The following is a 23,637-nucleotide window of genomic DNA, read 5'->3' as shown; positions in this document are numbered from 1 at the left end:
CCCTCGGAAAGTGAAGTGAAGAAGAATGTGTAGACGACGACAACCGCTCTGGCAGAAGCGACCAACCCTTGTTTCTCTCGGCTAATCATCATTGTTACCCAAAACGGTACTGCCCTCGATACCTACAAAGTTCTCCGTTACTAGCTCTCCCGAGTATGTACAGTGCTCTACTGAATCCTGATTGACCTAATTGTCTAGTTCAAGTCCATTAGCGCGGAGACAGGAAACTTGTAATTCAAAAGTCGACCACAGGTGAAACCCGTGGATGACACTGCATTCTCGACTCAACTCGTGTAGCACCGAGGAAAAATAGAGCTCAGTTTCCTTCAGGAGGGGCTCCATTGTATTTTACATGAAATCATAGCTTGGCTTTCACTGGGACCTTCAATTTCCCCAATCCGTCAATAATCGCCTCGGCCTCTCTCTCGATAGTGGAAACCAACTCCTCGCACGTTGGTATGTCCTTGATCAACCCCACCGTTACGCCGGCGCTCCAGATCCCATAGTCGGGGTCACCATTTTCGTATACCACCCGCCCCCTTGCACCAGAGACCAACTCCCTAAGGTCCTCGAATTTCGCACCGCCAGGCCGCCGCTCCAACGCCACGACTTCCTGGGAAACTTTGTTCTTGAACACCCGAGCAGTGTTCCTCAGAGTACGGAAGATGTGTACAGTGTCTTGCTCGGTGGACTGAACTATCTTCTCCTTGATGTTCTGATGGATCGGGCTATCTTTGATGTCAGAAACAGGATACGGGGCGCTTTCGATATCGTAAAGGGAATAGACTTGCCTCTCAACGGTGCACATAAATCGCGTGCCTAGATGAATCATCAAGTCAGTCGGTTTAGACATGTACCGCCATCGACAGCGACACAGCGGCTCACCCATGTTGACGCCCTGATTGGGAGTTTGACGACAGTGAGCTCGAGAACGGAAAATAAAGTTACGACATACCGAAGCTCCAAGGGCTAAGGCAGCCACAAATCCGCGGCTATCAGCAATGCCTCCGGAAGCAATGTAAGGTATATCGAGCTCCTGCGCGGCGCGTGCAAGCTGCATATATGAACCTCATCAGGATATCATAACATAAGGGAGACACGTTCGCCGGTTCACCAAAGTCAATCCTCCGATGTCTTCCTCGCCAGGATGTCCGGCACCTGATTGGATTGTTTGACAGGGGTTGAGAGGCATGCGCTGCAAAAGGCTTACATTCGAAGCCATCGATGCTCAAAACATCAACACCGAGTTTTGCAGCAGACTGTCCGGGGACGTAGTCCTGTCAGCGGGGTTGCATTCACAGACAACCATGAGCCAACCTTGGCATGGCGAATTGTAGTGCATTTGTGGATTACGATGCATCCTTGAGATTTGAAGTACTTAATCAACGGGCCCGCTGCACCGTGAATCCTCGTTATTGATAGTATGCCGAGACGGATAATTGTTCAGGCTACTCACGGTTGTTCCCCGCAGTTTCGAAGATCCTGACGCCCTCCTCCACTGCGCTCCGTGCGTACCCCTCATAGTCCGGCGGATTGATGCTCGGGAGGAGGGTGATGTTGACTCCGAAGGGCTTTGACGTCAATTTGCGCGTTTGACGGATGGCCTCACGAAGCGCGGTAGGTGAGGGTTGTGTAAGGGCCGTCAAGACACCTGACATAGCGTCTGTCTGTGAGGCATGATGCAGAGGAACGCGCATAGATGGAACCTACCCAGGCCACCCGCATTCGACACCGCTGCAGCCAATGCAGGAAGGCCAACCCTGTTCCCCAGTTGAGAACATACTATGATATGTTCTACGCGGTGAAGACGCACCATTGCATACCCCCTTGGACAACAGGCCTGGAAGATAGATTCAGCACTCGATATGACCGTGTTCCAGAACATCGACGGAGTAGTGTACTATACTAGACACTCACACGCGGATACTCAAAAGTTTCGTTAATGCAGTTTCAATCATGGTCGAGAGTTCAAAAAGATGGACAGGACGTGGGCCAGGAAAAGTCAAGTTGGAAGGAGAAGAAGAACGCTGGGACCGGTAATAAATGCATTGCTTTGACAATGCAGGCAGTGATGGTGGCCGAAAGGTGCATGTGATTAATCCATAATGGATTCACAGGCCAAGCTTCGAGAAAACAAACTGGAGGGCGTTGAGGTCAGCACTGGAGACTAAAGTACATACTAACTGTGAAGCAGAATCTCGGGATTTGTCGATGATCCTTGGTCTATAATCGAAATTGATTTTCATCATTAACATCACGCATCGATTGATTTCATGACAGCAATACTGGTATTTATGTATTAACGATTACATCTTCATAGGCTCCTTCATAAATCCGTGAGGATATGTTCCACCCCACCCTACGATTGGCAACCCTTGTACTCCCCACCGTTGTCCTGCTTAGGCTGCTGTAGCGGCGATAGGCTCAGGATTCTCCTTCTGAGGTACATCAACCGCAGCTTCGAGCTCTTCGATGCAATCCTGCACAAACTTCACATGTGCGCCGAAATTCAGAGTCGCATCAAGGGCGTTTCTGTGACAGAGTTGACATCCGAGTAGTCATGGTTGAGCTTGTTGAACGCGTAGCATGTGCAGAAAAAATCGGGGGTGAGACCGCGAGATGACCACGTACCGAACGATGCCATTCTGGTCGATGAAGTACGTGACGCGTGCCTCCGAGAGACCAAATAGGCCTTTGCCAACGCTGTACACGTTGCGTGCCTCTCCATTGGGATCGCTCAAAATAGGGTACTGTGTAGAGATGGCGTCAGCGGCGCCAGCGATGTATCGCTTAATACAACGGAAGTGCGTACCGTGACCTTCTGCTTGGCGGCGAAATCTTTGAGCGTGTCAACAGAATCGGGACTGACGCCCACGATTATGATGTTGGAGCGCTTGAACGTGTCTTGATCTGTGCAGCCATAAGACAGTTTGAGTTATGCCATGATGCTCTATGGCCGCTGTAAGGCCTCTGACGCAGTAAAGGTACCCCACAGTACCCACACAAAGAGCGCACCCAGAAAAGCGCAAGGAAAGTGCATACCAACTAAAGCATCGCGGAACTGACACACTTCACGGGTACACCCATACGTCCCTGGCAAGCCAATACATTCAATTGTCTGTCATACTGTCGAAGAGACAGTGATGGTGAGAGCCATCACCGAGCTCTGTCATTGGGCTCATTGGGCTCACCAGCCTTAGGAAAGAAAAAGAGTGCCACTGGTGCGCCTTGCGTACCAGGGGTGAAGTTGTACGTCTCCCCTTTGTTATTGAAGAGCGACAGAGACGGGGCGGGCTTTCCAACGAGGGGATGCTTAGCCATGGTTGTGAGAAATGTTTCTTGTGGGGCTCAGCAAGTGGAGTGGTTTATAATGACGATTCACATTGCGACTGAGAATGAGCGGCTCGTTCTGGATGTTGTAACTCGGGGAGCTCGGGCACTGCCTGTCAATGTCGCTGACAGAAAAACATGTGACTGACACACGTCCGATAGGTCGCGTTCTCGTTGTTCGTGTTCTCATTGTGTATGTCGAGTATATGTACTACTAGCTAAGCGATGAGCCAAGATGAGCCACAATCAGGAGCAACCGACCCAGATCCGTGCTATGCTTTTGGTGGGCGCGACGAATATTAGCGAACACTGGAGCTCGAGCGTCGTCTTGGACTATAAGCATCTTACTTTCATAACTTGGCACCAGTCTCCGCATCTGCATCTCGAATCCTCACGCATGAGCAAAGGACGCTTCGAGTCGGAATTGTGTGCTACGCAAACTGCACGATTGCTTGCCCAGCATCGTATTGCAAAAAGCTCACATCAGCTGAATCAGATCCACGTTCTTTGGCGCAAGCAGTTCGGGAAGAGAGCGAAAAGAACCAGATGACTGGACGTACATATGGGCGGTCGGATACTCCGTGCACTAGCGTGCACTTCATACACAAGGTGTACGTATCAGGATGAGATAGCCGCATGCGGAAAGAAACCACATGAAGCACCTTTGAGTGCTCGGTGCGTATCAGAATGAGGGAGAGTGTCGTGAATGGACCAGGCCTGTTGGACTGCAAGACGGGATATAGTTGAGACTTCGAGGTCGGCTCTCGGGCTCGGGCGCGCTCTAAAAACGGCTAGGCAGCCATCAAACGGGGAGAGATGGTATTACGCAAAGATACGATACAGGGTCAAAAGCCTTAACGAGATGTGAGATTACTTTTGTAAAGCGTTCATGGCCTCTGTGGACTATTGTAAACTTCGATACAAGGATGACCTGCCAATCTGCACACTGACCTGCATTCTGCTCTGCAAAGCGCGCCCCGACCCTTTCCGAATGCTTCAAGAACTTGTCTGCGCAATTCAGCATGCACTGCTCCTGAACCAAACGTATCAACGGAGCTCTGGGCGTGTGGGAGACATCAAAGGAGCGGACCTCTTTTGTAGACAATGCCTTGCTCGTAAAGTCATTGCAACAGGAATTGAAACACCTCTCCACAAGACTTGAATACATTCGCATAAAGTCTTGCATCTGTCGCCGGCAGAGGTGGCAATCAGCCAAGCCATAAGAACTGACAGACAGCCACTCAATCCACATACCTGCTTCTTCTCGATGACTTTGCTCATGTGTGCCTGCTCCGCCGCATTGAATTGTGAGAAGTCCATGTTGGAAAATAAGGGTCGAAAGCAAACCCGTCACTGATGCGCGAGCTGCCAGTTCTTCGCAGGAATTCGAACGTGAAGATACACGTGCGGAAGACCTCGGAGACCCTTACTATTGTGATTATTACACGAGCACCATCAACTCACAAATGCTGCTCGAGGGCCATCGAAGCGATAATGGCCACGAGTGCAAGACATCGCAAAGCCGAGGCAGGCGCTAGCAGGGAAGTTGTCTAGCGACCGCATCGGAGGTCCTCCGCACCGTATGTACAACATACATGAAATTGTCAAGTTTCCTAAGCCTCCGCTGGTAGCTGGCAGCGTCTACAGGCGTCTACTGATTAGGGAATGGCATAGCTGCGACATCACCGGAAATATCAAGATCAATTTGGAAAGGATCGACAGTGTGAGAGGTGCTCGGGGGCCTCGCTGGATATGACTGCCATCCCCTTCTCTGACTGCAAATTTTTGACCGTAAGCAGTGGGCCTTTGACAAAACTACAAGTAAGTCCCGCGATATATAAACCCCCTCGCTCGATCAACTGGCCTTCACTTTCCCTCACCCACCCCAACTCACCCCACTCCTCTCATCCGCGACGCTAGTTTCACTGACATCTTTTCTCGACCACTCAGTGTCTACTACTACTATCCCTACCATCGATCTTAACATGGCTATTCCTTTCAAGGAGGCTCTTTTGCGTCTCGAGAACCGTCGCGTCAAATCGACGCGGCCCCTCATCCCCCCTCAGATCCTGCAAGAGGATCTCCCACTGTATGCATCTTTCACCGTGCCGCCGCCGATTGATTTAACGCGTCAACAGAACACTTTCTGCGGCCCAGACGGTTCTTGAAGGCCGTAAGGCGACAGAGGCCATCCTGCGCGGCACTGATGACCGTCTTATTGTAGTCGTGGGGTATGTCATTACGACTGTCTATCAGATATTATTCTCATCCTCCGCTTTAGTCCGTGCTCGGTTCACAATATCGATGCCGCCCTTGATTACGCGCACAAACTGCGCGCCTACGCAGACGAGGCGAAAGAAGATCTTCACATCATTATGCGCGTCTACTTCGAAAAGCCCCGAACAACTGTCGGTTGGAAAGGCCTCATCAATGACCCCGACATGAACGGTAGCTTCCAAATTAACAGAGGCCTCCGGATGGCCCGCACGCTTCTTCTTGATGTCGCGAAATTGGGCCTGCCTGCAGGCTGTGAATTCCTCGACACAATTAGCCCGCAATATACCGCAGATTTGGTATCGTGGGGCGCGATTGGCGCGCGCACCACGGAGTCGCAGGTACACCGGGAACTTACTTCAGCACTGTCGATGCCCACGGGCTTCAAAAATTCAACTGATGGCGCTGTTGGTGTTGCCATTGATGCTTGCCGAGCTGCGCGCTCGGGACATGTCTTCCTTTCTGTTGGAAAGGAGGGTTTGAGCAGTATTGTCGAAACTGAGGTAAGTCTTCGGCAGCCATTGATATCCCCATCAAGATTGTAAAGCCGACATCATATTAGGGTAATCCGGATGTGCACGTAATTCTTCGTGGCGGTGCGAAGGGACCGAACTATGCTGCAGAGTATGTTCGAGATTGCGGCGAGAAACTCGCAAAGGCTGGTCTTCCTCAAAAGATTATGGTAGGTTTTCTCTCCTTCCTTCTCCAGCTTTTGGGTGCTTATTGCCGCTCCCCGTAGATTGACTGCAGCCACGGAAATAGCTCCAAACAACATCGCCGTCAAATTGATGTTGCAGAGGACATCGTAAGGGCATTCCACCCCCTTGGTGATATCCTATTGACAGGTCTTCTTTAGGCCCAACAACTCGAATCCGGAGATACTGGATCATTCATCATGGGTGTGATGCTCGAATCAAATATTGTCGAAGGTCGCCAAGATATCCCTGCTGCCGGTCCTGTCGGGCTCAAATACGGCCAATCGGTTACTGATGCATGCATCTCTTGGGAGGCCACTGTCCCTGTCCTGGACAGATTGCGGGAGGGTGTCCGGGGCCGCCGTAACGCAGTCTGGAAAGCAGCGCGAGGCATCAATGCCGGGAGTGAGATCAAGGAGAACTAGATCTTCTTGTGCACGTTCATCATAAGGTCTGCGATAGATTCGCGTATGCCTTGTACTTTAATGTATTATTGTCGGTTGGACTTGCTTGCGACTATTTCTGTCCAATAGACATGCATGTAAATGCTACTTAGGTCGTACTTTTAGACGCCCATATCGTCCATTGCTTTGGATTGGCACGGTACTCCATATGCTTGTGCGTTTATCACACTAGATGTCTCGTACTATCTTCATGCACAAGGATATGAAATATATGTTCGCTCTATGACCAGCAGGCTTTCAACCTTTTCCAGCCCATATGTAAGAAATAAGAAATGTTCAATTGTCGTGATTGACTTCAGACTAACCTCGTATGGGCACCGTTGTTGATTCGATGCAGAAATTCTTCAGAGTCTTGCTAGTCGCCCACAGCCAGTTTTCGGATCAAGGCATCAGGTGGGGATGCCCGGTAGGACCGTAGTATACTAAGATATACTTAGTCGTGTTCGACCCTTCTGGGCGGAAGACCCTGTACCCCATTCAGACAACGATATCGCGGTCTCACGCAGAAGGCAGTCGTGTTTCCTCTGCACACGCTGCATTGAACATGGGCAAAAGCGCCAAACTCCACAAGCGCACGGTATGTCCCCTGTTCCTCCCCTGATCCGCTAGGAACATCATCGCAAACTCAAACTGGGGCTTCTCTCTACCTTTCGATCGCTACGCGAGCAGAAAAAGACAACCACGAGCCTAGTAACCAAGACCGGTGGGAACGCGCATTCCGAGCAATCCGCCACTATCATGACCGCTAAGAAAAAGGCTGCGCTCAAGGGCAAGACGGGTAATCGCAAGCCTGAATCGGAAGGCCATGTCCTAGGAGGCGCGGATTATGTGGATATCATGATGGGCGGCAGGCGCAGGGCGCGGCAGGCGGCGACGAAGCTGCCTCAAGATGACTGAGAGCTCAAACATTCCTCAGTCATGCCGCGTGGAAGGCAGGAATATTCAGCAGGTGAGTTGCCAACTTCTGTGCCGCTGTTGTTTCAGGTTGAGATGTTTCTGAGCGAATCCGTGCGCCCTGCCCCTTCCTTCGTACCTTTTACCAAAAACCACTTCCTGACAAGCAGTGCGTGAATCATCATCAGGTCTCTGGGTGCTAGAATAGGACTCTCTGGTGAGTGATAGCCCCGCGTGAGGCTGTTTGCTTTTTACGATTCCGTCGGCTAGGTTCCGTCGGTGATGAGTCTCAAGTATTACAATTAAATTCCACAACAAGACACATGGCACCCCGGACAGCACCAGGACATTGTCTTGGTTTGCAGGCTTTGAAACGCCATTTCTGTCCTCAGACATTCGAAGTCTGATCGAAAAGTATAGTACACGGAGCAATCTCGCGGTTCTAATCTATCGTGCAGTATTTGCCTATGATCATGAATGAACATATACGACCCGTGCATACACGATAGTGAGCGGACTGGATCAACGTCTAGATATGCAGCACGTACTGATACACAGAGCGGAAGCACAAAACCAGGTAAAACACAGGGGGCAGTGATGGGCGCGAAGCTTTTCGACGTATGGTAAGACCTGCTTGACAAAAGGAAAAGGAAAAAGCAACGCGTGACTATGATACAGCGGAGACCACAAGCTGCTCAAGGGCCGTGCATGTTCAGTTATACGAACCCAAGCAAAGAGAAACAAATCGAACACTATATCCTTGACGGATCTGATCCTCGTCCTATACCAACCGGCCCTCCTACATGCCAATCCCCACTAGTCCGACCCTGGAAACGCTGCGTATATCTGTCCGATACTCGGCCCGACCGTATGCTTCCCACCTCGCTCATATAGTCCGTCGTGCTCTTCTTCACGAGATTACCCCTCATGGGCGAAATGGTACCGAGCGAAATGGCTGAGTCTGGGCCCAGTGTAGGATCTCGTCGCTGGACCTCCAGAGTAGATAGTCCGGAAAATCGACCGTACGGCGTGGCGGACATCGGGACGTCTAGATTTTCCTGGCTACGTTTCGTCCTGAGAATCCCTGAACTGTCCATGAGGCGAAGTTGGTTGACAGAGGGACGTGTGGATCGACGGCCTGAACTGCGAATCGAGCTTGCGTCGTCACGCGTTGTTGGGTTTCTGGGCATGGTGCCGATTGTCGCCGCCTCAAGGATTCCTTCGATGTCAAGGGAGGATATTGAGCGCACGTCTGACTGGGTCATACGGTCTTCGGAGCGACGGGGCGGATACCCGGGAGGCAGGACCTCCACAAAACCATCCCCAAGTTCAACTGTGCGGAATTGTGGTGAAGGTGGGCGTCGTTGGATGAATTCGGGGGTTACAGGAGAGGTACCATAGGTCTGATCCGGCGGCTTCGAGAGATAGTTGGACCGAGGGATGTTTTGCCGGCCGATTGCTTGCTCCTGTGAAAATTTCGTAGGAGAGATGGATGGTGAGTCGAAGGCCTTAGGATCCTTCGTCGCAGACTCCATGTCCATCTTCCTCATAGTCTCATCCAATCGCGCAAGGTGCCTACGGCGCTCCCGATAGAGGAATAGAGCAAGGAGAATAAGCATTGCGCCTACAATGGTCCCGGAAACGACGCCAATTGCGACGGCTCCACCACTGCCATCGAGAAATCCTCTTATTGAGAAAGGAACGTATAAAAAAGAAGTATACGAACATACCTGGACAAACCGCCCGAGGGTTTTGAAGGAGCCGCCGAAGTAGCATTGAATTTGGGCAGACACGATGAACTGCTGGTCGAATCGCCACCAACAGTCAACAGATCTGACGTCTGGCGCGTGCCGTTGTCATTGAAAAGTAAAGCTACTTGAAATCCCCGCGTGAGGTTCATGAGGTAGGAAGCAGACCCAGTGCTGTCTGCCCCCGGGTCTTGTTTGACGGTGAAAGGTCGGCCGCGAGGGACAAATGCTTGAATGGTCGGCGCTCGGTGCTGAGTTGCGTTGAATGTGACGTTGAAAGACTCGCACTGCGAAGGGATTTCCTTCAGGATGAAGGGAGCCGCGGATTGAGCTGTCGCGGAGGGAAGACATGAAGTGTCAGCGGAGGTGTCAACACCGATCACATCCGAAATGGCGCCCATTGCGGTTCCGTTCCCGTCCTCCAGCAATGCGATAAACCTCGAATCAGCGGCTAACGGGAGAAAAGTGATAACAGCACCAGAGCCAGTGGTAGTATTCCATGAAGCCTGTGGAATGGGAATAGAAATAGGAACAGAATCGAAAGGAATGACGGTCAGCGTGAGGGGGAGGGCTGCTGGCATAGAGCCTCCATTGAAGGTAACATTAAAGGGCCCGCACTGCTGGATGGAAGAAAATAAGATGGAGTTGAATTTTGCGAGGACGGCCTGCGGTCCTATAGCCAGAGAGGCGATTAGAAAGAACGCGGCGACGAACATGACCACGCGAAGGGGCAATGCGGAGCTGCTAATGCCAGAGAGATGTGGACATGCAGGCGACGAGAGAGAAAAAGCGCCGGCGGAAGAGGAAGAAGGAAGGGGTATTAGAAAGAAAAGTATGCCGATGTCCCCTCGCCGCGCGCGCCGCGAGACTGAAGACTGTGCCTTCTGCTCAACTTGCAATTGCGCCCCGTCAGGCCTTCAGGCCGTGCATATGATCAGACCGACTCCCTGGCAATCTGCCCTTCCTTTTCCACGGTTGCTATCACCAACCGCAGCCAATGATTTCTCCCGCCAACAGTGTAAAGATCTACCATGCCGTCGTCACAGTAACGACCGTGTCGGAATCCGCCACATGCTCATCGGCCCTCCCTTTTGCCTCGTCCATCGACGCACCGTCTGGAACTGCCTCACCCATACATCTAGCGATCGAGTCCGTAAGGTGATGACTATCGCTCTACGCCGGTCTACGAGCATGAAGATTCCGATATCCGAAGACTATGGCCACGACAGACCCCGTCGCAAGTGAGGGATTCTGGATTGACGCAGCCGGATGCGAACAAGCTCGAGAACTCTGTTGGTTGATTTTTGATCTTCGGCGTCCCATCACGTGCAGTGTGGACTTTGGCGTCCTTCAGCCACCCCCGCATTCGCTCATTGCACACTCACAACATTGACCATGATCCGTACCTTCTCTCCCAGCGCTCTCGCACTTCGAACGCATCTCAGACGCACGCCGTTCCTCAAACTCACGGCAAATTTCTCTTCCGAAGGCCCTGCGCATCTTCCAAACTCTCAATCCCCAATCACTCCCAAGTTGCGGTTCTTCAATTCAATCACTGAGGAAGGGAAGCAGATTCCAACATATCGCGTTTTGGACGGCATTGGCCATCTGATAGAAGGTGCTGAGCTTCCTGAGGTACACCGTCCCTCATAAATGACGCTTCACAAATGGCTCATAGTACCCATACGCCACAGATTGACCGGGACCATGCACGGAAGATGTTTGTTACCCCTCGCATCTATGCAGAGGCTTGGAAGCTGATATCCTCAGATACGAGAATATGGTGCTACTACCCACCATGGACAACTTGTTATATAACGTTCAACGTCAAGGGAAAATATCCTTCTATGTATGTTCTCGTCGCGTGCAAGTGAGATGACCTCTTCGTTAACCCTGGGTCAGATGACAGCTGTTAGTAGGTTCATAGAACATTCGTTCATACATAAGCTCATTTTGCCCAGTACGGAGAAGAGGCAACGATCATCGGCTCTGCTGCTGCTCTAGCCCCAGACGACGAGTAGGTGTTAAATCCACCTTCGGGCTCATAATTCTGAACATTGTCCTTTGACAGAGTTCTGGGTGCGTGGTTTATCTTGTGGACGTTGGCGTAAGAGCAACAATGCAGATGAGTACTCGTCAGGTCAATATCGTGAAATGGGTGTACTTCTCTGGCGTGGCTGGGGCATCGACGCCGCCATGTCTCAGTGTTTTGGCAACGAGGAAGATTTCTCTAGCAAGGGTAAACAGATGCCAGTAGTGAGTGCATACAACTGTGATCTCCTTTCTCCTTGTAGGTAACTGTAGCCTTTCGCAGCATTGGGGCTCTCCCGAATACCACTTCCATACCATATCTTCACCTCTGGCTACACAGATACCGCAAGCGGCTGGCGTTGCCTACGCCCTCCGCCGCGATCCCCGACGTCGGGGAAAGAATTGCGCCGTCGTCTACTTCGGCGAGGGCGCGGCTTCTGAAGGCGATTTCCACGCCGGAATGTTATTCGCATCGACCCTGCCATCTCCGACGCTATTCATCGCGCGAAATAACGGCTTTGCGATCTCTACACCCTCAACAGAGCAGTACTATGGCGACGGTATTGCAGCACGGGGACCTGCGTACGGCATGGACACCATCCGGGTTGATGGGAATGACGTTCTTGCTGTATTGAGCGCTACTAGAGAAGCGAGGCGACGCTGCGTTGAGAGCGGACGAGGTGTTCTCATCGAAGCTATGACCTATCGGTAGGTTCAGGCCTAGGCTAACGCTGCTTCTTTATAATTGAAACGCAGCAGTGAAAATGGAAGCCTGACTTATTCTCACAGTGTCGGCCACCACTCCACTTCCGACGATTCTTTTGCGTATCGGGCAAGGCAGGAAGTCGAGGACCGAAAGCGGATAGATAATCCCATATCGCGCTTCCGCCTGTTTTTGCAGACTCGCGGCTGGTGGTCCGGCGACGACGAAGAAGAACTCAAAGCGAGGTTGAAGAAAGACATAATGCAGGCTTTCAAACGTGCTGAAGGGCTAAAGCGACATGAACTCAAGGAGATGTTCACTGATGTGTATGGCGGTGAGGAACCTTGGAATATTGTAAGATCTTATACATTTGTGCCTCGCGTAAGTATTGACCGCTTTCTCCTTGCAGAAGGAACAAAGACAGGAACTTGCAGGGTTGCTCAAGAAGTATGGGCAGACGTGGGAGCCGTGGCGGTCGGAATTAAGAAAGTTCAAGGGCAATGGCGAAGAACTCACACGAGACCATGGAAAGATCGAATGAACTCTCTGTCTATCCTGTGATCGTTTTTTCAGGCGTCTGAGGGGGGACCTGTTGACATCATCCGATTATTTCGAGCTGATTAGTACATTACCTCAGGGCAGATGTACATACATATGAGGTACCACTACAGGGTACAGCGGTCCTGGAAGGGTAATATTCGGGTTCTTATTGATAGAAATCGGATGCAAAGGAAGACTCCTTCTCACCGATTGGCCAATCTTCAAGATACCGGATATGTCAAACACGATACGACGCTACGGAACAAGTTCATTTCGTCCCCGCTCGTCAAAGTTGACAGGTTCCGTCGAAATTCATAGCGGACTTACATCAGTAAGCGTTCTGTTTACCTTCCAAGTGATCGAATGATGTTCTAGAGAAGTCTTAGGGGTTGAACATGAAAGGAGCAAACAAACCGAGACGAATCTTCACACTTCTCCAATCATCCAATCATCCTGAGCGATGCGTGATCATGCTTCCTTGATGGAATCCTCTCATTAAACTCTACTGAGTTGAGTTCAGTATGCATTGTTCACATATACACACGCGCTGTGACATTGCTCCCAAGAGCGTAGTAATGTATACGTGAAGGAGCAGCCTGAACATCGGCGGCCCGCCATGCAGGTCATTTACGGATCGCGGCAAGACGTTGCACGCGTGTGAAGGCTTCGAACGGCTGTAGGTAGAATGAAGAACCACGATATCAGATCATTTCTCTTGGATTCAATGCAGACGTCCACTTCACGATCGGATAAAGCGCCTTTCCATAGTCAACCTTCTCCCTCCTCCTGAAGGATATCAAGACAGATAATATAGATGGAATGCTTCAACGTAACGGCTCTTCGGAGAGATGGGCACCCAAAGAAGGCGTACGCTGTTCTGCCTTGCTACATCGTCGGTAGAAGGTCTCAGGACTAGTCACCAGACAGAGCAATGATAAGATAAATGCGATGTGTATCATAGGAAGCATGCAAGTGCATTAGACTCAACCTGTAGCATACATACGCATATAACAAAAAATAACATACAAACCAAGACAAGAGAATCACGACACAGGCAACTGATCAAGCGACTGTTTGGCCATACGCCAAAACACCTTGACCGCGCTCCGGATCAGACATGCGATGCACACGTACAGTGTTGCCGAGATGTATGCTCTGCATGTTCTGCGGGGTAATGAGAACGTACTGCTTGCCGTCGGAAGAATTGGCGGTGTCGATCTGCAGCAGATAGGTTGATAAGCATTCCAGTAGGATAAAGACGCTATGCTCACCATCATTTTCATGCTGATACGGCGATTGACAGCGTCCATGAAAACATCGAATTCGTCTAAGGAAGATGTGAGCACAATGGTGCAACAGAGATGGCTAGCGGCTCACCGAGGCATCGAATAGGACTGCCGATGGACTCCCACATGGCGAGTAGTAGGCAAATGGTGGCGAAAGACTTCTCTCCTCCGCTCAAGGAGCGCGGATCCTTGTCCCTGCTGCCCTGCTGCGTGCCATGCTGTTCATCCGTTTGGACCTGCAATTTCTGTCAGCAAAGCCGAAGCCCTATCAATACGAGTCGACGATACCTTGAGTTGCAACGTCCCGTCCTGATGGTTAAAGAGCACCTTTCCGAAGTACCCACGGTTGGAAAGATGGTACTGGAATACAACCTTGCATCGGAATGCGATGTGACGGCGGAAGTCGTACCATTTGTTGAAGCGAAGGCGAAGGGCTTTCTTTAGAGCCTAATAAAACGGTGAGCAGGATGACGTGGAGCGGCTCGACAATTGCTTACTTTATTCAAGGTGTACATACTCTTCAAGTCTTTCTTGGCCGTCTCATAGGCCGCCTGGGTTCTGTTGACCTCAATAGTCATCTCTTCAACCGTCGCGCCGTGTCTAATAAGGCACGGTGAGCTCACGCTTGGATCAAGTCTCGAGAGACGCTTACCTCTTCTCTCGCTCCTTCAGCGCCCTCTGCACACTCTCCAGCTGACGTTGGACTTCATCAGGTTTGCGCGGATTCTCCACCCTCGCGCAATACTCCTCGGCTTTCTCCGTCCAGTTCTGGGCTGCTGATCAGCGAGAAATGACGAGTAAGTTAACATGAGTGACTACCTCGAACTCCTTCTGGACCAACTGAGCTCGCTCGTCTGCTTCATTGACTTTCGTCAGCTCTTCCTTGAGTTTTTTCGCCCAGTGCTGAGTGGCGGACTGAGTAGCCATGTGTCGCTCAGCAGCTGCCTCTGTTTTTTCCTGTAAGGAGTGATCGCGTGAGCTCGATGCGATATACAGCGTGATCGTTCGGGGGCTTACAACAAACTGTCGTTGCATCGCGTCGAAATTTTCAATCTCAGTCTTGACGCCCTTCAACTCTTCAAGTAGAGGAACCTGTGCTTCGTCGATCTTGACTTTGCTCGCGGCCGAAGACTCGAACTGTGCAAGCAAGGAGTCTCGCTCTCGCTCTTGTTCCTGTCATTCATACATGCGTTAGCTCATTGAGACCCCCTTGTTGTGAGGTGAGGCTGACCTGCTTTGCATGCTCTAATCCGGCGGTCTCCAGAGGTACACTCTCGTTAGCTTCGTTCTGCAGGTCATCTCGCAAGCTCTTCGCATCTGCTACAGCGCGCGCAGCAGCCCGCTCTTGTCTCTAAAGATCAACAGGTAAATCAATGCCTATTCTGCCAGACTTTGAATCTGAGAAAGCCATACCTTCAGATCCTCAATGGCGCGTTGCAGCTCGCCGAATCTTTGACGGCTTTCATTGACCTGTTGAGTCAATTCGTTGAAACGAGCTTCAGCGGCACTCCCTTGCTCTTGCCAGTGTCTGTGAATGGATTGTTATCGGGCTCATCCAGAAGAGAAAGGCTATCTACGTACCTCAATTGTTCGGCAGGGTCTTTGCCAGTGAAGAGGAGGTTGCGTGGGTCGTTGGGTCGCAACTTTGGCAATGGCTGCGAAGATCCACCACCCTCACTGAGTTCGTAATTGGCACCTCAATATCCTGCAGAAGGCAAACTAAGGCGCCAATGAGACGAAACACGCACGGGTATCTGATGACCCTATAAAGATCAGTACTCAAACCGGTACCGCCTCCTGGCATCCCTTTCAGCAAGTCATCAACATGCGCACGGGTCTCCCCGAGGAGCGTCCGTTCGATCCTTGCTTGATTGATGAGCACACGGAGGACATACTCGTTGGAGCACTGTGGCCCGTCAGCGATCAAAATGGCGCGATGTGGACGAGTCTGACGTACTTCAGTTGCCCTCAAAACAGTCAAGTATTGAGGTGCAGGCTCGCCACGACTGTAGTCGAAGAGATCGACTTCGCCGACGAACACTTGCGAATGAGGGCTGAGCCACAAACATGATCAGCACAGTGCTCGAAATGATCATCACACAAAGCGCCTACTTTCGGCTGTCCTTGAGCAGCTTTCTCATCTGCGCCAGATCTCGTGCGTCTGTCACCGCAAACGCGGACATATAGCCACCAAGCACGTTACTCAAAAGACCTGCCCATTTCTGGGGGTCTTTGACCTTCACATACACGCCTAGCGGACCCACCGGCCTCTGACCATGCCAGTTCAGCCGATTGATCTGTTCCAAGACCTCCTTCATCCTGTTTCCAAAAGGCGCGAGTTGATTGTTCTGCTGCTCTCGACACCTGGCGACCTGCTCCTTGTACCCGTCGAGCCGCGTCCGGATTTCTTGGAGCTCCCGATTCACTTGATCGGCGTGAGGCTTCAACGAGTCGGACTCTTCTTGCCGTTCGCGATGCTGTTGCTCGATGTCCTTGAGGCGGGCTTGGGCAGCATGGACATCCTGTTGAGCGTTCGCCAGCTTCTGGTTGAGTTCGTCTTGTTTCGATTGCGTGTGCGCGGCGCTCTTCTGTGTCTGCTCCTCAATCTGTGTCTCCAGGTTGGCAATCATCCGTCGAGAAGCTGCCAAGTTACGCCCAATCTCCTGTTGATCATTCTGGGATTCACGGGATCCGAGGCTCGTCAGGCGGTTCATCTGAGGAAAGGATGATGGCACACCTTGATATCCAGGAGTTTATTCTTGTTGGCGCGGAGTTTTTCATCAAGCTCGCGTTTCCTTTGATGCAGATGGTCGATATTCCCCAGAGACCGATGCTCTTCTTCGTATTTCTTAACTTCTTCGGTTGCAGCCTCCAACTCCTCCTGAAAAGCGACCTGCATCAGTACTCCTCACTTCCAAATAGGAAACAAAACTCAAACCTCGGCTTTCTTCAGACTGTCTTGAATCTTTGGCAATCGACGCGCCAGCTTAGCATGCTCCTCCATCTTCCCTTGCAATTCCTGGACGATAGATGATCAACATATCAGCAGCCGTGAATGCACCGTAAACGCGATGTACATACCTCGGCCTTCACGGCGACGTGGGCCCACGCGAGCTCTCTCTTGAGCTCATCCGCAAGGTATTTCTGCTGTCTGGCTTTTGATGCCTCCTGGAACCGTGCCGACGCCTCCTTGAATTGCTGTTCCAGATCTGGCAGAGCCTCCTTCTTGCGCAACAGGACCTTCGACATTTGTGACACATTCTCCATGCACGTCTCATACTCCTCGCTCAACTGGCTCAGCTGTGTTCCACGAAGGAAGAACTAAGGAAAATGAAATGAGCCACGAAACACGAGATAAGCGCATATCGCATACCCGATACTTATCAGTCGGGTGAGAGGCACTCAAGAATTGCCTTGCGGAATCTCCCGCCCTGTTTGGGTAAATCACGACACAAAAAGACATTCAAGACATACCTTGAGTCAGGACGTTCATGGGGTTGTCGACTTGAATATTCATATGATCACAGATCGCGGATAGCTCTTCACGCTTGGTCGATACAACTCTTCCGTCTTTGCTCTTGATCTTATACGAAGAGGAACCTTCCTTCGTAAAGTGGCGAGTGACGACGATGCTGTCACCGTATTCATCGTGCCGATAGGCTTCTTCGCCAGTATTCTTCAGTTGGATAGTCACTTCAGAAACGCTGGGGACAAAGGTAAGCCCATGGCCATGTAGTATTCAACGCGGAGTCGAGAGCCACATACTTTTGGCCTTCGCGAATGAAGGATTTGAGGCCATTTCCACGACCAGTGGCGGTTGCCTTACCACCTAAGGCAACGGTGATGGCTGAGAGGACCGCACTCTTACCACCTGAAATCGAGTCAATATGCAGCGTAGCCAAGAGAGACAGGGCTTGGTGTGCTATCGGAGCGATTACAAAGACAGCTTGTCCGACTTACTTCCGTTATGACCTGATTGTGGTGAGTTGACAATGCGGCGAGACTGAGACGGGAGGAGAAGACGAACCTATAATGAAATTGATTTGTGGGCCGAACTTGAAAGTGAGATACTTGTGACACATGAACTGGTGCATCTCCACGCCCTCAATAATGCCAAACTTTGCGATGCCCTAGGAAGCTCTATGTGAGTAATGGGAGGGGCTGTAAGAGATGTCTCGTAAACGTACACCTTCAAGTTTACTCCTTGCCCTGATGGACTCGCGAATGCGTTCTTCATTTTCCTCTTCGAACCGTGCTTGCTCTGCCGAGTCTTCTGCGGCGTTCTGATCTCGAATCATGTCAAGGGGCTCGTCCTCGTCCTCGTCGTCTTGCTCCACATCGTCTCCATCGTCGTGGTTGTTCTTGCGCCTGCGCGCCGACCGCGTCGGTCTGGTGGGCCCTGCCTCGGGCTCGGGCTGGTACGCGACGATTTCGGGGGGGTGGTGGTCGAAGCGTGCACGTTTCTGCGCGGCCAGGCCCTCCTCCTGGGGCTCTTCGTCGTCGCTGTCGACTGCGGCGCGTCGTTTTGCCATGGGGCAGTGGGTGGGTGTGGCAGGGAAACACGCGCCGGGCGGGGGTGCGACGCGTGAGGGCGTGGGAAGGTGGGCCGAGAAAGGAGGGAACGCGGTCACGAGGGCTGTGTGGCAGCCTCGTGTTCGACAGGACGTTGCAGGGAACTGACCCTTTCTCCGCGTAGACCAGACACACCATGCCCGCCGCGTCCCCCCGCCCCTCCTCGCCCTTCTCCGCCTCCCCACACATATCCCCCCTCTCCACTCCCCCGAACATCAATGCTGATCCCGCCCTCTCCGCCTCCATGATATCCGTCCTCACTACATCAGACGAGCCGCCAGAGCTCTCTTTCGACTATGAGTGGACAAACGGCGAGTACGTCCGCATCTCCCGCGGGTCCACGAACTCGCAGGTGTCGTCCCCTCCGACTCCGGTGGACTCCCCCGAACTGCCCAAAATGCCGACGCTATCAATAACTGATGATCGCATGTCTTCGTCGCCGCCCGTGTCATCAAGTTATCCCCATCGACGCGTGTCTCTATCACGCTCAGAGAGCTTGCCGGGAGCCTCTCCGTCAGGAGCTGACCGCTCTGAACCTCCCGAACGTCGTTCTCCTGCCACCATGTCGTCCGTGTCTACCCTTCGCCCATTCCAGCGCGTCACATCCGGCCCCTCCGTGCTTCTCCCGAACCATACCCCTTCGGCCGCCATCTCCTCCTCCTCGTCTTCCGTTCGTCCAAGTCTTCCCGATGGCGCTCGCGCCTCGCTCTCAAAACCAGGAGGCCCTCGTCGCGTGACAATGGAAGAATACAGAGAACAGGCTCAACAGAACCGCGCAAAACTCCGCGCAATGGAACGCGAATTACAGGAGGAGAAGGAGAATTTTGAGGGCGAGCAGCAGTCGCACGAGAGTCCTACCAATGGTGTCGGTGTGGGCGGACCATCAGGGAGACAATCGCCCCCTCGACCTTCCCCCATAGGTGACCCTCCACATTTTACCGCTCAGGCTCCCTCCTTTCCCACGCGTTCATTCAGTGCTGGACATCAGCCTCCATCCACCTCATCCAACTCCCGCGCTCTAGTAGATGTCGTTCCGGTGCCACAACGAGCCCCGCTGGCCTTCCCTACAGGGCCCTCTGTTGGCCGATCCATCATGCCCGGACCAAGCCGCCCTGGGCGCGTGCTGCGAAAATTTCAGAGTAGTTTCGGGATAAACAAGATAGCAGAGGTGGAAGCAGGAGAGTCCGACCATTTGGACAACGGGTCGGAGACGGATACAGGAGCGGAGGATCAAGCCTGGTCAGACGCTGGGCGCCACATCGATGGTTTTGTACGCCAACCAAGTGCTCTCGCTTCATCACAAATTACTTCTTCGAGCCGTCCACGGCGATCGGCTAGTTTAAGTGAAGCTGCTAGTATGTTTCTCTTGCCTGTCTACTTTCTTCACCATTGCTTGACAGCGGCGGCGTTCGATAATGATATACTGCTCATGAAGCTTACAAGTTGCCCTGACAGCACCTGAAGATAATTTTTCTTCGAACCATGCGTATGTACCGCCGCGTAACTACGGAGCTCAACAGACAAGACCGGGTTCCAGCCTTGGTTTGGCGTCGAGCCGTGTAAGGAGAGGTACTCTTGAAGACAATGCGAGACCAGATCGAGTTGTAGATAACGGTCAGAAATCTTCACATTCACGTATTTGGCGTGTTTGCTCAACATCGCATGGGTATCTCTAGACAACGTGGCCCATGTCGAGATGGAACGTCAGTGCAGCTTCAATGCTTCTTCCTCGTGGAACGACTGACAGTCTCCTTCCAAATAGGGAGAGTAGTTGAACTTGCGGAAGCACAGGCTAAAGCGACACATCAGCAGCGGCGACAAACGCCGTCGCCAACCAATCCATCTCACTCTCATCTGCGGGCGCAGCTTGGACATCAACGCAGAGACTCTGACACCTTGCGCTCGATTCCTCATCTACAAGCGCAAACGCCTGCCACCCAGTTAGCCAGGACCTCCTCTTCACCGACAATCGTCGATGGGATGCCTTCCCGTATGTCCCCCTCCACACGCGACCTTCCATCATCGTCGTCCAATGGGGTGTCGCCGACCGCGCGGCACAAGCGAAGTCCAACAGCACCGGAACCTCCGACGACCAGTGGGCTGCTGGCTCCGCCCGGACTAGCGAATGGGAATGGTGTGGGAAAAACCTGGGCTGCAGGGGATGTGAGAGACGAGGAAGAGGTCAAACCCAAGGTCAAAAACTCGCATGGGCAACAACAGCCGCCAGCCTCGCAGAGATCTCTTGCTCCGGCACTTCCTCCTATACATCCTTCAAACCAGGTGGGTGAGGTCAAAACGCGCAACCTTGTCGTACGTCTTTTTTTTGTAGTGGCGTTGTCTGCTTACGCTAACGCGACGCTGTTCCGACGATAGGTCAACAAGAAAGCGTATGCTCGATTGGACATGATCGGCAAGGGCGGCTCATCTCGAGTCTATCGAGTCATGAACAACGCGAATGAGATCTATGCCATCAAACGCGTTTCTCTCGACAAGACCGATCCGGAAACTATGAGTGGGTATATGAACGAAATTGCTCTCCTCAAGCGGCTGGAAGGGAATTCGAGGATCATCAGGTTAATTGACAGTGAGGTTCGACGTGGTCCCGGTGGGTCGAGAGGCTATCTGATGTTGGTCATGGAGTGTGGAGAAATTGGTGAGTGCTTCATATGTTTGGAGTCAGCAGGCTGTCTTATATTTTCCCTCAGACTTGGCTCGACTGCTTCAGGAGCGACAAAAGGAACCATTAAATCTAGTCTGGGTGGCATATTATTGGCAGCAGGCATGCACTTCATGCCAACGCCTCGACAACCGTCGCCTGATCAACATTTTTCCATTCATTCCTAGATGCTGGAAGCTGTCCTAGTCATTCACCATGAGAAAATCGTGCATTCGGACCTTAAGCCGGCCAACTTTGTGTTAGTCCGCGGACAGCTCAAGTTGATCGACTTTGGGATTGCCAACGCCATCGCCAACGACACGACCAACATCCAGCGGGACCATCAAGTAAGTATTCTGGGCTATAGATGCGGCGCCGACTGAGCTTCCGTCATCCAGATCGGCACCGTCAACTACATGAGCCCGGAAGCGATCGAGCTTCCTGATGGCCAGCGTCGCCTGAAAGTGGGGCGTTCGAGCGACGTCTGGTCGTTAGGCTGCATCCTCTACCAGATGATCTACTTCCAGACACCCTTTCAACACCTATCTGTCTATCAGAAGATGAAGGCCATCCCCGACATGTCGTATGAAATTGACTTTCCTGCGTATTCGGCGCCCATCGCGCCGCCGTCGCGATCCCAGCCAACTGGGCAAGGAACGCCTCCCAAGCGAATCGAGCATTTGAAGCGAAAGGTCAAATCGGACGCCATTGCGTGCATGAAGGCGTGCTTGTGCCGGAATCCGAAGAAACGGACGCCCATCGAGGTCCTGTTGAAGCAAGACTGGATCAACATACAAGACAGTACGTAGTCGCGCCTTTCTTTGCCCCGTGCAGAGACGTTGAACCGGTGATCCGTCATCAGGGGACGAAGTCGTCATCAACCCGTTCTTCATGCGGCAACTGCTGAAGTATGGGATCGAGCTCGGGCGCTCGAATAACAACCCGATCGACATGAATGATATGCTAGGCGAGGCCGCGGTGCGTCTCTGCGACTGTTTGCTTGGTGAAAATGAACCGTTGATATCGCCGCCCCATAGCGTTTGGTGCGCGAGCTGCAATCGGTCCAGCATGCGTCCTTGACGCCGAAGAGACCTGATGACGAGCCGGAAGAGACCTGGCTTTAGGATCACTGTCCTGGCTCGTCCGTCAGATATATGTATCGCTGCTAAGATAGGAACTTATGCGGACTGTGGGCGTCGGGCGTATCCAGATTCATGCACTCCATTTTGTCAACACTACCTCCCCCATGTCCACGCTCCTTACCGTCTTTCACATGCCTCTCTCAAATGTGTTTCATACGCTCGATCTTCTCTTCTCTCCTCTTATGTTGCGCGCCATCGTCGCTATTTCTCCTCCTTCTGTTGCTCTCACGCTGCTGGATGTCCATCGCTTTGCATACCTCGCTACAGAAAGTTTTGGCTGTATCGTATCTCTACTGAACTCCCCCATCTAGTCCTCACCTTGTTGTTTATCGCAATAATTGTCATACTTATTCTGTACAGCCCGCGACCAGAGTCGTGCGAGGTTAGCACAATTCCTACTTTTTTTGAACGACCCGTCGACGTTTCGTTTTGTCTGATATTAGACCAAGAATACTTATCTCTAAGAGACCTGCTGCTGTGAGGCCATGGGTGGTGTTCCACACTCCAGTTAGCTACAATCAATGACATCGCTGGCGAAATCTGTCCTATTCTCACTTCGCCAACAGATGTTTTTACCACTGGGCGGAAACGATGCTACCCACATATAGCTTGCACGATTGTGTACACAGAACGACTGCCGTCTGTGTCAGATCAGAGTAATAACAATACAGGGTGAACAAACGAGGGAATCCCCAACTTGACGTCCATCGAAGTTGTCAAGTCCTCTCCGTCTTTGGAACGCGCGCCGCTGAATTGACGTCCTTGTTCCTATCAAAGTTGTTCGGCCAATAGCTGACCGCCGCTGTAAGCGCCGTATCTGCGCCCTCGTTACATCGATGCACGTATGTATATATGGATCGTTGATGGGCAATTTCACGACGATACTTATATCAGGCGACTGATTTGCCTTCGAAACTTGACTTCCGTCTTAGATCTACCCTACGTTTACCTTGGGGAGAGTCCATAAGAGCTTTGGGAAACTGGCTTTCACGGACTTGAGAATAGCCGGTTGTAGAGCGGCTGAAAGGCGTGGTCGAGCTAGATCTGAGCGCTGCATCCGGCGTTTGCTCGTGAGGGAGGGGCAGAGACGACTACCGACAGTTCCGAGCTGGCCCACACGGAAGGGTTCTGAAACCTGTGCAGGCGATGCGTGCGGGAAGCAATTGCGTCTACATTTTCTCTGAATCACTTGTTGAGAAGATCATCATGGAACGATACATGATGAAGTGATATATAGCGGTGCAGCCGCAATCCAGGCGCTGATGCTTGAGGCTATTTCGGGGCACGAATGTCTGGTAAACT

General features: G+C 52.0%; 10 protein-coding genes across 10 annotated transcripts; 5 read left to right on the top strand and 5 right to left on the bottom strand.

The window, feature by feature from the left end:
- Positions 1 to 297: 297 nt before the first annotated feature.
- On the bottom strand, positions 298 to 2,022 carry HETIRDRAFT_440070 (uncharacterized protein). Its single transcript, XM_009548080.1, has 11 exons — positions 1,918 to 2,022; positions 1,814 to 1,840; positions 1,711 to 1,760; positions 1,457 to 1,651; positions 1,318 to 1,394; positions 1,211 to 1,259; positions 1,115 to 1,158; positions 956 to 1,054; positions 886 to 898; positions 792 to 819; positions 298 to 728 (listed from the first exon to the last, which is right to left on the bottom strand). The coding sequence occupies exons 1-11, from the start codon at positions 1,956 to 1,958 to the stop codon at positions 359 to 361; spliced, it is 993 nt and encodes a 330-aa protein (XP_009546375.1). The 5' UTR covers positions 1,959 to 2,022; the 3' UTR covers positions 298 to 358.
- Positions 2,023 to 2,243: 221 nt separating this feature from the next.
- On the bottom strand, positions 2,244 to 3,367 carry HETIRDRAFT_65083 (atypical 2-cysteine peroxiredoxin). Its single transcript, XM_009547608.1, has 5 exons — positions 3,192 to 3,367; positions 3,043 to 3,093; positions 2,813 to 2,910; positions 2,632 to 2,750; positions 2,244 to 2,532 (listed from the first exon to the last, which is right to left on the bottom strand). The coding sequence occupies exons 1-5, from the start codon at positions 3,319 to 3,321 to the stop codon at positions 2,400 to 2,402; spliced, it is 531 nt and encodes a 176-aa protein (XP_009545903.1). The 5' UTR covers positions 3,322 to 3,367; the 3' UTR covers positions 2,244 to 2,399.
- Positions 3,368 to 4,125: 758 nt separating this feature from the next.
- On the bottom strand, positions 4,126 to 4,700 carry HETIRDRAFT_36827 (mitochondrial import inner membrane translocase). The gene is made up of 4 exons (XM_009547493.1): positions 4,585 to 4,700; positions 4,421 to 4,516; positions 4,282 to 4,363; positions 4,126 to 4,226 (listed from the first exon to the last, which is right to left on the bottom strand). Exons 1-4 carry the CDS (start codon positions 4,648 to 4,650, stop codon positions 4,201 to 4,203), a joined length of 270 nt encoding a protein of 89 aa, XP_009545788.1. The 5' UTR covers positions 4,651 to 4,700; the 3' UTR covers positions 4,126 to 4,200.
- A 615-nt stretch (positions 4,701 to 5,315) lies between these two features.
- Positions 5,316 to 6,724, top strand: HETIRDRAFT_318732 (uncharacterized protein; the record flags this gene model as incomplete). The annotated part of the gene is made up of 6 exons (XM_009548079.1): positions 5,316 to 5,419; positions 5,469 to 5,561; positions 5,612 to 6,107; positions 6,167 to 6,286; positions 6,344 to 6,409; positions 6,461 to 6,724. The coding sequence occupies 6 exons, from the start codon at positions 5,316 to 5,318 to the stop codon at positions 6,722 to 6,724; spliced, it is 1,143 nt and encodes a 380-aa protein (XP_009546374.1).
- A 583-nt stretch (positions 6,725 to 7,307) lies between these two features.
- HETIRDRAFT_451474 (uncharacterized protein) lies at positions 7,308 to 7,660 on the top strand (the record flags this gene model as incomplete). The annotated part of the gene is made up of 2 exons (XM_009548078.1): positions 7,308 to 7,340; positions 7,373 to 7,660. The coding sequence occupies 2 exons, from the start codon at positions 7,308 to 7,310 to the stop codon at positions 7,658 to 7,660; spliced, it is 321 nt and encodes a 106-aa protein (XP_009546373.1).
- Positions 7,661 to 8,409: 749 nt separating this feature from the next.
- Positions 8,410 to 10,121, bottom strand: HETIRDRAFT_318359 (uncharacterized protein; the record flags this gene model as incomplete). Its single annotated transcript, XM_009548077.1, has 2 exons — positions 8,410 to 9,325; positions 9,388 to 10,121. The coding sequence occupies 2 exons, from the start codon at positions 10,119 to 10,121 to the stop codon at positions 8,410 to 8,412; spliced, it is 1,650 nt and encodes a 549-aa protein (XP_009546372.1).
- A 1,082-nt stretch (positions 10,122 to 11,203) lies between these two features.
- On the top strand, positions 11,204 to 12,680 carry HETIRDRAFT_427068 (uncharacterized protein; the record flags this gene model as incomplete). Its single annotated transcript, XM_009548076.1, has 7 exons — positions 11,204 to 11,254; positions 11,367 to 11,422; positions 11,477 to 11,484; positions 11,546 to 11,661; positions 11,720 to 12,144; positions 12,226 to 12,520; positions 12,549 to 12,680. The coding sequence occupies 7 exons, from the start codon at positions 11,204 to 11,206 to the stop codon at positions 12,678 to 12,680; spliced, it is 1,083 nt and encodes a 360-aa protein (XP_009546371.1).
- A 955-nt stretch (positions 12,681 to 13,635) lies between these two features.
- Positions 13,636 to 18,095, bottom strand: HETIRDRAFT_36823 (uncharacterized protein). Its single transcript, XM_009547492.1, has 22 exons — positions 17,993 to 18,095; positions 17,926 to 17,937; positions 17,731 to 17,836; positions 17,436 to 17,669; positions 17,339 to 17,396; positions 17,047 to 17,286; positions 16,904 to 16,984; positions 16,703 to 16,846; positions 16,078 to 16,640; positions 15,923 to 16,019; positions 15,714 to 15,871; positions 15,547 to 15,642; positions 15,379 to 15,493; positions 15,197 to 15,316; positions 14,983 to 15,138; positions 14,785 to 14,922; positions 14,618 to 14,733; positions 14,463 to 14,565; positions 14,254 to 14,412; positions 14,057 to 14,201; positions 13,951 to 14,006; positions 13,636 to 13,897 (listed from the first exon to the last, which is right to left on the bottom strand). The coding sequence occupies exons 1-22, from the start codon at positions 18,057 to 18,059 to the stop codon at positions 13,742 to 13,744; spliced, it is 3,120 nt and encodes a 1,039-aa protein (XP_009545787.1). The 5' UTR covers positions 18,060 to 18,095; the 3' UTR covers positions 13,636 to 13,741.
- Positions 18,096 to 18,673: 578 nt separating this feature from the next.
- Positions 18,674 to 19,999, top strand: HETIRDRAFT_173435 (uncharacterized protein; the record flags this gene model as incomplete). The annotated part of the gene is made up of 2 exons (XM_009548075.1): positions 18,674 to 19,892; positions 19,938 to 19,999. 2 exons carry the CDS (start codon positions 18,674 to 18,676, stop codon positions 19,997 to 19,999), a joined length of 1,281 nt encoding a protein of 426 aa, XP_009546370.1.
- Positions 20,000 to 20,940: 941 nt separating this feature from the next.
- On the top strand, positions 20,941 to 22,002 carry HETIRDRAFT_125200 (uncharacterized protein; the record flags this gene model as incomplete). Its single annotated transcript, XM_009548074.1, has 5 exons — positions 20,941 to 21,190; positions 21,243 to 21,316; positions 21,382 to 21,540; positions 21,592 to 21,813; positions 21,880 to 22,002. The coding sequence occupies 5 exons, from the start codon at positions 20,941 to 20,943 to the stop codon at positions 22,000 to 22,002; spliced, it is 828 nt and encodes a 275-aa protein (XP_009546369.1).
- Between the last annotated feature and the right edge of the window lie 1,635 nt (positions 22,003 to 23,637).

Source organism: Heterobasidion irregulare, assembly GCF_000320585.1.
Source record: "Heterobasidion irregulare TC 32-1 unplaced genomic scaffold scaffold_05, whole genome shotgun sequence".
Classification (NCBI taxonomy): Eukaryota; Fungi; Basidiomycota; class Agaricomycetes; order Russulales; family Bondarzewiaceae; genus Heterobasidion; species Heterobasidion irregulare.
Note: the sequence above shows the minus strand (reverse complement) of the source record. Positions and strands in the feature narration are given on the sequence as shown.

Excerpts from the sequence above, each read along its gene's own strand:
- HETIRDRAFT_36823 (XM_009547492.1), bottom strand. The coding sequence starts at position 18,059 with ATGCACCAGTTCATGTGTCACAAGTATCTCACTTTCAAGTTCGGCCCA. Across the intron at positions 17,287-17,338 it reads ACCCGACTGATAAGTATCGG|TTCTTCCTTCGTGGAACACA; the intron begins GTATGCGATATG and ends CATTTTCCTTAG. Across the intron at positions 14,734-14,784 it reads TGGTCCAGAAGGAGTTCGAG|AACTGGACGGAGAAAGCCGA; the intron begins GTAGTCACTCAT and ends TCAGCAGCCCAG.
- HETIRDRAFT_65083 (XM_009547608.1), bottom strand. The coding sequence starts at position 3,321 with ATGGCTAAGCATCCCCTCGTTGGAAAGCCCGCCCCGTCTCTGTCGCTC. Across the intron at positions 2,911-3,042 it reads GTTCCGCGATGCTTTAGTTG|ATCAAGACACGTTCAAGCGC; the intron begins GTATGCACTTTC and ends ATGGCTGCACAG. Across the intron at positions 2,533-2,631 it reads GACCAGAATGGCATCGTTCG|AAACGCCCTTGATGCGACTC; the intron begins GTACGTGGTCAT and ends ACTCTGTCACAG.
- HETIRDRAFT_36827 (XM_009547493.1), bottom strand. The coding sequence starts at position 4,650 with ATGGACTTCTCACAATTCAATGCGGCGGAGCAGGCACACATGAGCAAA. Across the intron at positions 4,364-4,420 it reads AGGCATTGTCTACAAAAGAG|GAGCAGTGCATGCTGAATTG; the intron begins GTCCGCTCCTTT and ends CGTTTGGTTCAG. Across the intron at positions 4,227-4,281 it reads CTTTGCAGAGCAGAATGCAG|AGGCCATGAACGCTTTACAA; the intron begins GTCAGTGTGCAG and ends AATAGTCCACAG.
- HETIRDRAFT_440070 (XM_009548080.1), bottom strand. The coding sequence starts at position 1,958 with ATGATTGAAACTGCATTAACGAAACTTTTGAGTATCCGCGT. Across the intron at positions 1,761-1,813 it reads GTCCAAGGGGGTATGCAATG|GGTTGGCCTTCCTGCATTGG; the intron begins GTGCGTCTTCAC and ends ACTGGGGAACAG. Across the intron at positions 1,260-1,317 it reads CTACAATTCGCCATGCCAAG|TCTGCTGCAAAACTCGGTGT; the intron begins GTTGGCTCATGG and ends GTCCCCGGACAG.